This window comes from Hippichthys cyanospilos, chromosome 5, assembly GCF_059441005.1.
Source record: "Hippichthys cyanospilos isolate Australia breed blue-spotted pipefish chromosome 5, RoL_Hcya_1.0, whole genome shotgun sequence".
NCBI classification, from domain to species: domain Eukaryota; kingdom Metazoa; phylum Chordata; class Actinopteri; order Syngnathiformes; family Syngnathidae; genus Hippichthys; species Hippichthys cyanospilos.
Window position 1 is genome coordinate 745,851 of NC_142373.1, and position 16,222 is coordinate 762,072.

Here is a 16,222-nt window from a genome sequence, read left to right on the forward strand (position 1 = left end):
CTCCCCTTAGTTTTAAGAGCACAAGCTAATTAGTCCTATGATGAAAACCGGACATTTGCACAAATTTTGAAAACAAGCACGGACGCACCGCACCGGGCAAGATGCAAAAAGTGGACAAAACGAGGACGTTCAGTCACAGTCAATTTTATCACATACAGCAGTTTAGCATCACCTGCGGTAGCCGCTGCTAACACCATTGACAACACAGCCAACATCGAACTCCCAAACGTCAACTTTCTCTGTTTAAACGACATCCAAATTACACATCGTCTGTCGAAAACTAACATCTTAGCTGCTTTGCTGTAAACGAATTTACTCGTTACCTTAATCTCGTCCGAATCACGATGGTGTCTACATCTGATAATATGATCACACCCGCTTCATACTGTCTGTGGTTGAAGGCATTTCGCGCGCTCTCTGCAGTTTCCGGTCACGTGCAAGAGTGCGGTCACAGCATTCATGCCATGACAGTTGACACATTTACATTTAATCAGACACAGCGCTTGACAATATATAGAGGATCGAAAGTGACAAAAATAAATAAATAAACAAAAGGTTGAAAAAATAAGTTTCACTCAATGAAAAAATATTTCACTGAATGTATTGTTGATTATTTAAATTAGTAATGTATATATATATATATATATATATATATATATATATATATATATATATATATATATATATATATATATATATATATATATATATGCAGGTTTCCTGTGGGCATGTAATCAAAGCTAGTAAGTAGGTTTAAAACACTTGGCTTGAATGAGACATCTGAACCTCTCAGGTTTCTGCCTCGATAGCAATATGGCCACGGCACATGTGCAGTTGTGTTGCTCTCATTGTAGCTCTTTCACCCAATTGTAATCCATCCTTTTGAATCATCCATCCATCCATCCATCCATCCATCCATCCATCTTCTACCGGGTCGGGTCGCAGGGGCAGCAGCTTGAGCAAGGAAGCCCTCTCCCCGGCCACTTCATCCAGCGCTTCCGGAAGGATCCCCAGGCGCTCCCAGGCCAGCTGAGTGACATAGTCCCTCCAGCGTGTCCTGGGTCTTCCCCGGGGCCTCCTTCCAGTGGGACATGCCCGAAACACCTCACCTCACCTCACCGAGGAGGTGTCCGGGGGGCATCCTAACCAGATGCCCGAACCACCTCAGCTGGCTCCTCTCAATGCGGAGGAGCAGCGGCTCGACACTGAGCCCCTCCCGGATGACCGAGCTTCTCACCCTATCTCTAAGGGAGAGCCCGGACACCCTACGGAGGAAACTCATTTCGGCCGCTTGGATCCGGGATCTTGTTCTTTCGGTCACTAACCACAGCTTGTGGCCATAGGTGAGGGCAGCTTCACACTCGGCCAGCAGCTTCACACTCGGCTGCGAACCGCTCCAGTGAGAGTTGGAGGTCACGGCCCGAAGAAGCCAACAGCACCAATTCATCCACAAAAAGCAAAGATGCAATGTTGAGGCTCCCAAACTGGACCCCATCAACACTTCGGCTGCGCCAAGCAATTCTGTCCATAAAGATAATGAACAGAATTGGTGGCAAAGGGCAGCCTTGACGGAGTCCAACCCTCAGTGTAAACGAATTCAACTTACTGCCGGAGCTTAGTCCGCATTTCCGACAGCAAGGCGGACATTGGCAGTAAGTCGGACATTGGTCGTACAGGGACCGAACAGCCCGTATCAAGGCGTCCGGTACCCCATACTCCCGAAGCTACCCCCACAGAGATCCCAGAGGGACATGGTTGAACGTCTTCTACAAGTCCACAAAGCACGTAGACTGGTTGAGCGATCTCCCATGCACCCTCGAGGACCCTGCCGAGGGTGTAGAGCTAGTCCACTGTTCCACGGCCAGGACGAAAACCACACTCCTCCTCCTGAATCTGAGACTCAACCTCCCAACGAACCCTCTTCTCCAGCACCCCTGAATAGACCTTACCGGGGAGGCTGAGGAGTGTGATTCCCCTGTAGTTCGAACACACCCTCCGGTCCCCCTTCTTATAAAGGGGGACCACCACCCCAGTTTGCCAATCCAGGGGCACTGTCCCCGACGTCCACGCGATGTTGCAGAGGCGTGTCAGCCAAGACAGCCCTACAACATCCAGAGCCTTCAGGAACTCTGGGCGGATCTCATCCACCCCCGGGGCCTTGCCACCAAGGAGTTTTTTGACCACCTCAGTGAGTTCAGCCCCAGAGATGGGAGAGCGCACCTTGGTGCCCGAAGACTCTGCTTCCTCAGGGAAAGACGTGTCGGTGGGATTTAGGAGGTCTTCGAAGTATTCTGCCCACTGATTCACAACGTCCCGAGCAGTGCCCCGTCTCCACTTTACACAGTGTCAATGATGCACTGCTTCCCTCCTCTGAGACGCCGGATGGTGGACCAGAATTACTTTGAAGCCATCCAGAAGTCGCTTTCCATGGCCTCGAATTCCTCCCACACTCGAGTTTTTGCCGTGGCGACCGCCGAAGCCGCACTCCGCTTGGCCAGTCGTTACCTGTCAGCTGCCTCTGGAGTCCCACAGGCCAAAAAGGCCTGATAGGACTCCTTCAGCTTGACGGCATCCCTTACCGATGGTGTCCACCAGCGGGTTCGGGATTGCCGCCATGACAGGCACCAACCACCTTACGGCCACAGCTCCTGATCCGCTGCCATGACAATGGAGGCGCGAAACATGGTCCACTCGGACTCAATGTCCCCCGCCTCCCCCGAGACATGGGAGAAATTCTGCCGGAGGTGAGAGTTGAAACTCCTTCTGACAGGGGACTCTGCCAGACGTTCCCAGCAGACCCTCATACGTTTGGGCCTGCCAGGTCTGGCCGGCATCCTCCCCCACCATCGAAGCCAACACGCCACCAGGTGGTGATCAGTTGACAGCTCCGCCCCTCTCTTCACCCGAGTGTCCAAAACATGCGGCCGCAAATCCGATGGTACAACTACAAAGTCGATCATCGAACTGCGGCATAGGGTGTCCTGGTGCCAAGTGCACATATGGACACCCCTATGTTTGAACATGGTGTTCATTATGGACAATCTGTGACGGGCACAGAAGTCCAATAACAACGCACTGCTCAGGTTCAGATCGGGGGGGCCGTTCCTCCCAATCACGCCCCTCCAGGTGTCACTGTCATTGCCCACGTGAGCATTGAAGTCCCCCAGCAGAACAAAGGGGTCTCTGGAGGGAGCACTCTCCAGCACACCCTCCAAGGACTCCAAAAAGGGTGGGTACTCTGAACTGCTGTTTTGTGCATAGGCACAAACAACAGTCAGGACTCATCCCCCCACCCGAAAGCGGATGGAGGCTACCCTCTCGTCCACTGGGGTAAACCGCAATGTACAGGTGCTGAGCTGGGGGGGCAACAAGAATGCCCACACCAGCTCTGCGCCTCTCACCGCGGGCAACTCCAGAGTGGAAGAGAGTCCAACTTCTCCCGAAAGGACTGGTACCAGAGCCCAAGCTGTGTGTGGAGGCAAATCCGACTATATCTAGTCGAAACTTCTCAGCCTCGCACACCAGCTCAGGCTCCTTCCCCGCCAGAGAGGTGACTTTCCATTTCCCTCACACAGGTGGTGAGCCCATGTGAGGGGGGACCCACGTCATCCCTTTGGGCTGAGCCCGGCCGGGCCCCATGGGTGCAGGCCCGGCCACCAGGCACTCGCCAACGAGCCCCACTTCCAGGCTTGGCTCCAGAGGTGGGCCCCGGTGACCCGCATCCAGGCGAGGGAAACTTAAATCCATTTATCCTTTTCTTCATATGGGGTTTGTGAGCCGTGTTTAGTCTGGAACCTCACCTAGGACCGGTTTGCCATGGGTGACCCTACAAGGGGCCTGAAGCCCCCGACAACTTAGCTCCTAGGATCACTGGAACTCGCAAACCCCTCCACAGCGTTAAGGTGACGGCTCACCTTGAATCATTTAAATGACAAAAAAACCCCAAACTTTTCTTTTTTTTTTTACAGTGTTTAATTCTAGCTCTTTTATGTGAGCGATGCAGGAGTGAATGTCTAATATCTGTAGCATTATATACTAATCTGCCACTGCATCCCCCACATGTGGGGTGTTTATTGAAACGCTTTGTTTCGCCAAATACCGTATTTTCCGCACTATAAGGCGCACCTAAAAGCCTTAATTTTTTTAAAAAGCTGATGGCGTGGCTTATAATCAGTTGCGCCTTATAGATGGATCAATATTTGGATTGGGATTCGTAGATTGGGAATGAACTGATAAAGTAAGGTTCACCTGTTTCTTTTGTGTTTACAGTTGAACAAGGTTGGTCATATTGACATTGAGTTATTACGCTATTGAGAGTTTGTAATTATTATTTGAGTTATTATTGTTTTACCTTTGAGTACAGTCGGCCCCCGGTTTACGAACACCCTCTTTTACGAACATTTCGACTTACGAGCGTGGTCCGCGAAGTTTTTTGTCCCCCACTTACGCACAGACCATTCGCCTTACGAGCAATCTGACATGCCGGCCATTGTATTTGTTCATATATTTTCACCTTGCCACATCATCAAAATCAGTAGTTAAAGCTTGTCACGGCAACGTGGAACGATATTGCTCTTACAATGTCACAGTCACTGTCTCAGTCACGGTGTCAGTCACGGTCTCACTCACGGAGATGCTATTGGCCGGCGTCACGTCAATCACAGAAATGCCGATATGCTATTGGCCGAACGCCTTTATCTAGCTTGATGGCACAGCTGGTCGGGACGGAAGGAAGGAGAGAAAATCAGTCAAAAACGGAAGGAAGGAATGTTGTGGAGACTTTGCAAACTTTATCTGTTAGACATGGCTTCTAAAATTGTAAGTGGCGGTAAAGGAAGAAGTAAGGGGATGATGACAATAGAAACCAAGCATGAGATAATAAAAAAATACAAAGGAGGCGCGTGCATAGTTAACCTTGCTCGTGAGTATGGCCGTAACCGCTCGGCAATCTTCTAAGGGCAAGACTTTCCTTGCCGGGGGACAGACCTCGCTCGACAACAAAATGGAGAGGCTTCTTCTATTATGGATTAAAGAGAAGCAAATCGCCGGTGATATGTTTTAGTTTCAGAAAAGTTTTTGTTTAAGAAAATAAATAAATTCTGCGGGTTGGCCTCTGCTCACATCCGTCTCCACTCAGCTCAAGTCACGTCGCCCCAGAGGAAGATGTCATTTATCCTTTGTTTATCCATGCTTGTTATATTAACTGTACAGTAGATTATGGTACTAATTTTAAATATGTGTGTAAATTCGTGATGGTTTTAACTATGAATTCGCCATGCGTCGCCAGTCAATGTGTGCATACAATTGACCTCGCTTTGCTACATTAACGAAAGCGACCTCGCTTTGCTACATTAACGAAAGCATTTGCTCATGCATGACACGGTAACGCTGATATGCTATTGCTCTTACAATGTCACAGTCTCTGTTTCAGTCACGGTGTCAGTCACGGTCTCACTCACGGAGATGCTATTGGCCGGCGTCACGTCAATCACAGAAATGCCGATATGCTATTGGCTGAACACCTTTATCTAGCTTGATGGCACAGCTGGTCGGGACGGAAGGAAGGAGAGAAAATGAGTCAAAAACGGAAGGAAGGAATGTTGTTAAGACTTTGCAAACTTTATCTGTGAGACACGGCTTCTAAAATTGCTAGTGGCGGTAAAGGAAGAAGTAAAAGGATGATGACAATAGAAACCAAGCAGGAGATAATAAAAATAAAAAAAAAATACGAAGGAGGCGCACGCATGGCTTGTGAGTATGGCCATAACCGCTTGGCACTCTTCTAAGGGCAAGACTTTCGTTGCTGGGGGACAGACCTCGATCGACAACAAAATGGAGAGGCTTCTTCTATTATGGATTAAAGAGAAGGAAATCGCTGGTGATATGTTCTAGTTTTGAGAAAAGTTCCCGTTTAAGAAAATAAATAAATAAATTCTGCGGGTTGGTCTCTGCTCCCCTCCGCCTCCACCCAGCTCAAGTCACGTCGCCCCAAAGGTAAATGTCATTTTTCCTTTGTATATTTATGTTATTTAATTTAACTGTACAGTAGGTTATGTTACTCGTTTTTAATATGTGTATGAAGTCGTGATGTTTTTACCTAAGGTTTTTGCACGCGTTGCACACATTCACGAATTAACATAGGTTTGGATTGCCCGTCATACGAGCAGTTCGAGTTACGAGCGTAGCCGCTGAACGGATTAAGTTCGTAACACGGGGGCCCACTGTATTTCTATATTGTGATTAAATTTTTTTTTAGATGTCATTAATTGAGTGTGCGCCTTATACTCCGGTGCGCCTTATAGTGCAGAAAATACGGTAGTTTATTTTTATCCTCGTATACTCGACCACTACACTGACATGATTTACTGGACTAAATAACAACAACAATAAACACTTACTTGTCTGTAAGCTTGCGACTGTTGGAGCTTGACACCTGTGACATAAAACATACTGTATAGTCAAAATAGGTTTGAGAGAATGACTGCTCCTTTAAGTGCAAGTTACAACAGATCACGCTACAAGCTCTGGTCCTTGACAGTCAGTCTTTTGTGTTTTTCAGGTTCCTCTCCCCATTCCTACCTGATTCAAATGATTAGGTCTTCAAGCTAGGCCTGCAGAAGCTTATATTATTGTAATTATTTGAATCAATATGTTTGGAAGGGAACTATCGAAAACGTACAGGATACCAACTCTCGAGGACTGAACTTTGACATCCATGCAATAGATAATGTTTTTTTAAAAAAAAAAAACATTATTTGACTGATTTCAGTGTGTGGCATTGTAATACAACATACCTGTGTTGTGGCATTGTAATACAACATACCTGTGTTGTTTCTATTCATTGGTTTATCTTCCTGGACCTAATTCAAAAAAGAAAACATGTTTTATTTGAAGGGTCTCCTACATTTATTGATAATACTTTTTGTTCAAAATAGATCAGATGACTTATTAAAGAAGATACTCACATACTGGATTTTACTTAAAAAAACACCTTACAATACAGCCCAATTGATAAATCTACACGTGCTTTTCTACAAATTTCAATCTAAGGTCACCCATATCAATACTTTTTTCATCTTTTGCATTAACCCTTTCACTCCCATTCTGACAATCCATCCCGCAACTTTTCAAAAAAGTGGCAGTGGGTATAGGAATGGTAGCTGATACACGGGGCAGGAACACGCGGACAGCAGGCGGACCGGATCAAGCTAACGAGAGGGGCTGACGCAAGGAAGATCAGAACTGAAAGGCAAAACAAACCCAAAAACCCACAACTAAACTTGCCTCAACAAAAGAAAACCCAGGCAGAACGTGACGATATATTTATGTTACCCTAGGTTACACTGATTACAAAGTATTGTAGGTGTTAGGTGATAATTTTCCCTTCTCTGGCATGTCCCCGGGGACGACCCAGGACACGCTGGAGGGACTATGTCGCTTGGCTGGCCTGGGAGCGCCTGGGTATTCTTTTAGAGGAGCTAGCTGGATGAAGTGGCCGGAGAGAGGGAAGTCTGGGCTTCCTGTCTTAAGCTGCTGCCCCCGCGACCCAACCCTGGAACACAACAGTAGAAGATGGATGGATGGATGGATGGATGGATAGATGGATCGATGGATGGATGGATAGTATCGTGTTGTGTATGGTATCGTCTATGGGATATATAGTCCCAGTGGTATTTCTTGGTGTAAACGGAAGTGTTTTTTTGTTTTTTTTTATTAATTTTGCAAACTATCCTAGAGTCTAGGATAACTTGTCTAGGACCTAGACCTATGGCATATATTACTTGTTTATAAGTTAAAAAAAAAAAAAAGAATCGGTCGTGAAAGGGTTAAAAAAAGGCCTGTGCTAGGGGTGATTTTAGCTGTGTCATGGGGCTGTTATAGCCTCACTTATTATGAAACGCTATCCTAATCATGGAATCAGTATCTCTATTCTCCGATCATGGCAGAGAAAAAGAGTATGCACTTATCGATTGCAAAGTCTTTTATGACTCAGTAAATTATACCCTTATAATAATTATATGAGCAAAATTTGAAAAACTTACCTCCATTAATCCTACACCGGACTTCATGCGTCTTTGAAGGTATTTCTGGTGATGCTGAAATGTTGAATTCTCCATCGAAATCTTTCCATTTGATTTTCTTCATTGAGAAGTCAATCAGTCATGAAGAAGTGTCGTGGGGTAGGGGAATCAAAAGCAACAGTTTGCAGAGGTGGGATGGCCCCTCCCCTTGCCAATTTCGTATCGCTCCAACTTATTCAGTATTGTGCACATGTCACTTTGCAAAATCAGCTGCTTTTAAGCACACTGTGGTCAATTTGCATCAACATTTACAGCACAAAAGTTATGATCGTTAAAACACAAGTACACCCCTCCCAAAAAAAGTAAATATTCTTAAAGCACCATAATGCTCAAGCTACTGTGTGACATGGAATTTAAATGAAACATAATGACTGTGTTTTGTTACTGATATAAATTGTTTCAAGGTTGGGTTCATAGATTGTTGGACGGCAGCCAAGGGCGGGGACCTTGGCCCACCGATCCCTGACTAAAGAAGCTAGCTCCTGGGACAAGAAATGTCACTTCTCTGACAGGGAAGGAGTCTGGGCTAGTCTACGAGTCTGAGAAGTCCCTAGATACAGTCTAGATAAAGTCAGACGTGCCTCCACACACAGCTTGGGCTCTGGTACTAGTTTTCTCAAGAGGGTTTGGATTCTATTCACTGGAGTTGGCCATAGGGAGAGGCACAGAGCAGGAGTGGGCATACTTATTGCCCCACGGCTCTGCACCTGTACATTGGTTTCTACCCCGGAAGACGAGAGGGTAGCCTCCTTCGGGTGGGGTATGCATTCTGACTGTTGTTTATGCCTGTGCACCAAACAGCAGCTTAACTTGAGCTACCCACCCTTTCTGGAGTCCTTGAAGGGTGTGCTGGGTAGCGCATTCTCTGGGGACTCACTTGTTCTGCATGGGCACTTCAATGCTCACGTGGGCAATGACAGAGAGACCTGGAGAGATGTGATTGAGAAGAATGCGCCCCCTATCTGAAACCGAGCAGTGTTTCGTTATTGGACTACTGTGTGGATTGTCCATAATGAACACAATGTTCAAGCATAAGGGTGTCCATCTGTGTACTTGCCACCAGGACACCCTTTGCCATAGTTTGATGATCAACTTTGTGGTCGTATCATCAGAAATCCCACCGCAAAATTGGTCATTCAAGTGAAGACCATACCACCGCCTGGTGGTGTGTTGGCTCCGTTGGTGGGGAAACATGTTGATCAGACCTTGCAGACGCAAACGTATCGCAAGGGTTTGCTGGGAACGTCTGGCAGAACCCCCTGTCAGAAGGTGTTTCAACTCTCACCTTCAGCAGAATTTCTCCCACGTCCCGGGGGAGGTGGGGACATTGAGTCCAAGTGGACCATGTTCCGTGCTTCCATTGTCGCGGCGGCTGATCTGAGTTGTGGCTGTGAGGTGATTGCTGCCTATCGTAATGGCAATCCGTGAACCCGCTGGTAGACACAAGCAGTAAGGGGTGCTGTCAAGCTAAAGAAGGAGTCCTATCGGGTCTTTTTGGCCTGTGGGACTCCAGGGGCAGCTGACAGATACCAGTTGGCCAAGCAGAGTGTGGCTTTGGCAGTCGCAGATGAAAAACAACTTCTGGATGGCTGAGGAACTTCTGGTCCACCATCCGGCGTCTCAGGAGGAGGAAGCAGTGTACCATTAACACTGTATACAATGGAGATGGTGCGCTGCTGACTTCAACTCGGGACATCATGAGCCGATGGGCAGATTGAAGACCTTCTCATTTTCACTAACCTGTCTTCCTTTGAGAAAGCAGAGTATGGAATCTCCAATGTGGGCTCTCCTATCTCTGAGGCTGAAGTCACCGAGGTGGTCAAAAATATCCGGACACCCTGGTATGGGCTGTTCAGTCCCTGTACGAGAGTTTGGACCGCATTTCTGGCAGTAAGTCGGACCCGTGTCTGGTGAGGGTTGGACTCCTCCAAGGCGGCAGGATTGTTACGGATCACTGTTCATTACTTTTATGGAGAGAATCTCTAGGTGCAGCTGAAGCGTTGAGGGGTTCTGGTTTGGTGGTCTCAGAATTTCATCTCTGCTTTTTGATGTGGTTCTGTCGACTTCCTCAGACTGCGACATCCAACTCTCACTGGAGCGGTTCGCAACTGAGTGTGAAGCGGTTGGGATGAAGAACAGCATCGTCAAGTATGAGACCATGGTCCTCTATTGGAAAAGAGTGGAGTGCCCTTTCCGGGTCGGGGATGTGGTCCTGTCCCAAGTGGAGGAGTTTAAATATCTTGGGGTCTTGTTCACGAGTGAGTGTATGATGAAACGGCATATCAACAGATGGATTACACTGTCTGATGTGGTAAAGAAAGAGCTGAGCCAAAAGGGAAAGTGAACCACCCCTACACTAGTAGAAGATGTATGGTTGGATGGTTGTTTCAATATCTAAAGCGCTATATAAATAAAGCACATTTACATTTATGAAATAATCTGTATTGAATGAATATAGTCCAATCTCAAATACAGTAAGCATAATATTTTAAGATTCAAGAGATTTATTGTCAAATATATGGTTGTACCATACAATGAAATTTTTATTCTGTTCACTTCCCCGGGCAACAGACTACATTCCATAAGTGAGCAATAAATAAAAAGCAATAAACAACAAACAGAGACAATGGTGCTAATAATGTAGCGCAGAATATTTAATGATAAATAAAAGTTAAAAAAACATAACCTTGCATGTATTATATGGGTTTTCTCTGGGTACTCTGGCTTCCTCCAATTATTAGACATACACACCATACACAAGTGTCAAAGGTCACCAGCACCTCCTGTAAAAGGCCTTAAACTGAGTTTGTGACCATTTTAACCCACAAATCATTGTGACACATTCACCTAAGAAGTTGAAATTTTATATTCTGCATGTAAAAAGTAGACAGAAGGTTTGTGGCGATTATGACACATACACGCCATACACAAGTGTCAAGGTTCACGTGCATCTCCTGTAAAAGGCCTTACACTGAGACTGTGACCACTTTCACGCACAAATCTTTGCAACACATTCATCTAGGAAGTTGAAATTTTCTATTCTGCATGTGAGGAGAGGCCTCAAAATAGGACATGGGATGCGCACGATTAGGTTTGAGAAAGGCAAGGAGAAGTCCCACGACTCACTAATGGTTCCTGCTGTCTGTTTCACCACCTAGCAAGAGGGTGATCAGCTATTTCTTCTCAATTAGCTTGTTTGTTAGCCATGGCAAACGCGCATGCTCTTTTCATACTTGTCAAATAAAGACTAAAAAGATGACTGAAAATCTTTAAACCTGTATCAAACGCACCGGTTTTGTCTGCTAGCTAAGGACATTAGCAGTAAATTTTGCACCACATAAGTGTACGTTAAGGCAGTGGTTCTCAAAATGGGGTCCGCGGACCCCGTAGACCCGTGGGATGACTACAGGATGCCCATGAAACAAATTTGGTAATTAATTAAACAATATACATTTGCCAGGCTTGGTTTTTGTCATGGTTGAAATTTAGGGAGAGTACGCAAATGCGCCAAGTGAAGCATGTGATGTTACGCATCAGTGATTTCTGTCGCGCTTGCGCACCGGCGTACCACTTATGTGCATGCCTGTGTATATTCTATGATGTAGGCCTTTACCAACAGAGACACCACTGGACCTGCTGCTCACAATTATATAAAATGTTTCAGGGTTCCAGATTAGCTTGAAATAGTGGCATTTTGCCCCCCAAATATTACAAAAAATAAACAGTACATTTTTCATCCACTTGTGCAGATATGAAGAGTATATTTATTGATTATTGAGTACAGGGCCATCATGCAAAAAAAATACAATAAATGTTGGATCCTGCATGACTCTAACAATGAATACTCATCAATTTAACATCAATACAATGAAACGTGAGAAAAATCTGAACACTTGCTTTGCAAATCATTTCACCATGTGCTCCCCTAAGGTTTGTTTCAGTGCTCCTAAAATTTTAAGCTACTGGCTACTGTTTTCCTTGTAACAATACTGTATGTCAGAAGTATTGTATTAAGAATCAAAATCCATTGGCACATACTAATCAGCTTTATAGGGAGTTGTTATCACATTGAGCATTTATGTTCAGCAGTAAATAGTTCATGTTCTCAGATATATAGTAGATAACCTTTATCTTTGTAATAAAATCAAGTTAAATCCTTTCTGAGAGCACCAAAACTATGGTTTTGATGAGGTCAAAGTTCACATTTTAATCATAAGAATCAAGTATGACTTCACCGCATTCATTTAGGTAGGTTTAACCTGGCAAAATTCTTGCAGAAACTCCCCCATGGCGTCTTGTCGGTGTCCCCACAATGTACAAAAACTGTTTTTGTGTGTGCTGCCGCCATCTTGCTCAAGGTGACCCCACAATGTACAAAAACTGTTTTTGTGTGTGTTGCCGCCATCTTGCTCAAGGTGACCCCACAATGTATGAAAACCACATTTTTAGTGTATAAAAGTGTGCGTGAGCTCGAGAGTGTGTGTGGGGTGCAGTACCATTTTCCACCAGCAGTATGCTCTACTGAGCACACACACTTACACACAAAAAAATCGGTTTTTGAGCATTGTGGGGATATCCTTCAAAATTGGCCAGGGCACTTATTAGACCTTTTTATCTTTGAATTAGTGGTTAGAATTGTGGGGACCCGGTTTTGGGTCCCCACAAATTTTTGGGTCCCCACACTGTGATTGTGCTGTCAGGTGCAGGTTCCCACAATGTAGCAAATACAAACGCACACACACACACACACACACACACACACACACTTTTAGGCTCACATATAACTAGAAAACGTTTTTGTTTAAAAAGTATGAATAATTTCCAGACAATTATAGTAAATAATTAGAAAAATGCAGCAATGTATCCAGATTTTCTTCTGTTGGGTGGCCAGAGTGACAACACCTCTGCAGGGTTTCTTGAAACAAATGATACATGTATTAAATAATGTTTAGTGGGCAGTTACAATATAAATCAATTGTGCCAGAGGGTCTAACAAAAAAATGGCAGAAAAATCACATATCAAACTTTCCTCTAGGAGTAGGTAGTGATGTGACGTTAGTAAATCAACCATGTCAAGCCTTTAAGACGTTCAACCCGCCCACCCGGCCAGCACTCACTTCTGTAGAGCGCGTCATCTTGGCATATTAGCGTCCTATAGTTTTAAGCGTGTTTTATTTATATCTTTATTTTAATTTCTTGAGTGAGAATAAAAATATTCACAGAGTGGGCCAAATGGATAGAGAAGGAAGGGAGGGTGGAGGGGCAGAGGTGGGGCAGAGCAGAGCAGAGCAGAGCAGAGCAGAGGAGCTGCTGAAGACATTGTGTAGATGTGAGTGGCTACATACTCAATTTAATAGATGTGATAGCTTATGTCAAAATATTTCAGATGCAGTGTACACATGTTCTTATGCAAGCCATGTCTGTAAAGCATGTTTGTATTTACTTATGCTCCAAAGAGAACAAGAAGTTACTTCATGTTTATCTTTTTGTATGTCTAAAATAAAGCCATATTTGGCACAATTCCCAACATGCCTATTGTACTTATTAGTTAGAATATTTTAGAAGAAGACAACATCAAATGTCACATTAAAATATTTGAAAAACTTACCCTCACTCCCAATCCCATTTAACGCTTTCCTTGCCAGCGAGAAGAATTATTGTCGTATAACATGTTATTTGCCACTACATTTGTTTTCTTTCATTAATAAAAAGATGACATTTGTGGCCAGCACTTCTCTTACTTCTAAGCTTATTGAGCTGGATGGGAGTGTTGCTCTCAATAGCTACGATAGATGTGATCAGTGGGTTGCCTTTTCTGATAACGCTTGGCACTGACAGAGATAAAAGTGGGGCATATGCTTTTGGCACGATATTCATCTCTACGTTTTGATGCATCTCGCTTCCAAGGTGCAAGGCTGAAAAGCCTTTTTCAAGCTATGAGAACAGCCGTTGGGTGGCAGACGTGCATTTGGTAAGATATCAGCATATACTGTACAAAGAAGAGAATTAGCAAGAAAAGGGAGCGGCTAGCAAACTTTGAAGAGTGATGAGGGAAAAAAAGAGAAAATGGAAGAAAGCCAACAGAAAACACCAAAAGAACATTTCATAAAGCAAATTTCCAAGAAGGAATCAAAAGAGTGTCAAATGACGAGATAAGCAGTGAAAAAAGCCTAAAGCAACAGCCACCCAGAAAACAACATCCTTGAAGGAGTCAGCCTGGTTAGCTCTGTGTTGCGCAGATTGCTCTGAGCTCCGGGGATCTCACATCATCTCTTTCAAGAGAAACAAGCTGATGACGATGAAAGGGATGACAAAGATGAGACGGATCCCGATCTGATCCAGAATTGCTCCGATTATTATTGGGAACAATCTAACGGTGCCACAACAAGGGAGTGCTATCTTGAACATTTGCAAACTAAACATATACAATCAAGTTTTTTTAGCATTATGTGATGTGATGTGTGTGGGACTAAATAAATTATTTTGCTATCAAAAGCTCTTTTTGTCATGTTGTTTATGTAATTCCATAAAAGGAAGCACTGTTTAGATATTTGAGAGGTCACAGAAGCATTTAAAAAAATAGGCGTGTTATGGTCAAAGTTATGCTTGAAATGTATGCATTACAAAAAGCTTTGGGTTTTTTTTTCAACAGAAATATAAATTTCATCGAAACATTCAAGAATTTCAACAAAACTATATTCTAATGCCGATTGCTAAAGAAGGAGAACACATACTTTTTTCTGCTGAAAGAAGAGAGTCAATAGTTTCTTTTCGTGGGTGGCATGTTTGTATATAGCAATAGAAGACAATACTCTGTGGGCATTGCAAGATCAGTCAAAATTCGATGTTTTTTGTTCATTTTTTTTGAGACGTGCTAACTTACTTTAGATCTTACCTTTCATATTATAATTGGCAAAAATGTCTATACCAAAAACCGCGTCTTAGCATTTCAATATATTGGAGCCAAATCTCATTATTCCAAATTAATACACTTTCAAGTGTGGTGAATGATTCACGTGGCTTCCACTACCACTGCTCTCACATATGTAATACGAGCACTGATTTTCTCTCACTCACACTCAAAGAGGACACTAACTTGTCGCACCTCAATGTAGCTCACCATTATGACACACATCATGGTTATCTAAACCTTCCTTTCTTCTTTCAGTCTTGGTAGAGGCTTCACCAATGCAATCTTCCAAAAACCCTCCCACTATATACCCACCTACTCGTTCCTCCCACAGCGCTTTCAAAGCTCCGCTCCATTCCCAAACTATGTCATCACAAGCCTGCTCCCTTTGGGTACAGAAGGGAGTAAATGGATGGGTCGGAGTGGGACAGGCGCTCAGAACGTGCATCAGTAGGACTTCATTGCCATGAGTCAACCCAAAAGGCTGCATTAGCTGATTACGAACACGACAGAGGAACCACGTTACCTGAGTAAGAAGCCATTGTTGTGAAAGTGCACTTAGCAGTCATTCGGTACACCTGCATGCACTATTATACACACATCTATATGAAAAAAAATAAATAAATAAATCTACCACAGGTAATAATACAATACAGGATGAAATGTTACATGTATAATATCCATGTTACATTGCAATATATTCTTTAAAAAAAATCATTGTTGTTTACTTATGTAAATTTGTAAAAATAAAGATTAATTTGCAGAAGAATACTTATTTACAGGGCGGCGCAGTGGTTAGCATGTCTGCCTCAGAGTTATGGGAGCAGAGTTCGAATCCAGCTGGCTCCAGACTTCCTTTGTGGATTTTGCATGTTCTCCCCGAGCCCATGTGGATTGTCGCCAGGCACTCTGGGCTTCTTCCCATACTCCGAAAAATTGTACTAACGTGTGATGGTGTGTGTGAATGGTTGTTCGTCTCTTTGTGCCCTGCGACTGGCTGGCAACCAGTCTAAGATGTCCCGCGCCTACTGCCCAAAGCCAGCTGAGATAGGCACCAGCAAGCCTGCGACCCTTGTGAGGAAAAGCGGCTATAGAAAATGGATGGATGGATAGATACTATAGTTACAAAAAAGTATTAATGTGCAATACAGAATTCTATACAGTATTTATTTTGGATAATGCTTCAATACACAGATTTTTTTTAAGTTTTGAATGTTTACAAAAATAATTT

The 16,222-nt window shown here is 44.2% G+C and overlaps 2 protein-coding genes across 3 annotated transcripts in view; both read right to left on the reverse strand.

Moving 5' to 3' along the window:
* The window catches only part of LOC148423095 (uncharacterized), a 23,223-nt gene extending 14,973 nt beyond the window's left edge, over window positions 1-8,250 (reverse strand). For both annotated transcript variants that reach the window (XM_088415496.1, XM_088415494.1), the window contains exons 1-2: window positions 6,824-8,250; window positions 6,399-6,433 (exon numbers count right to left, since the gene is read on the reverse strand). In XM_088415496.1, coding sequence (XP_088271622.1) covers window positions 6,399-6,433; window positions 6,824-6,842 — 54 coding nt within the window. In that variant the 5' untranslated portion in view covers window positions 6,843-8,250. The remainder of the gene's footprint in view (window positions 1-6,398; window positions 6,434-6,823) is intronic.
* Window positions 1-16,222, reverse strand: part of LOC148423094 (fibroblast growth factor 14) — a 126,285-nt gene that overhangs the window by 67,880 nt on the left and 42,183 nt on the right. The window lies entirely within an intron of this gene.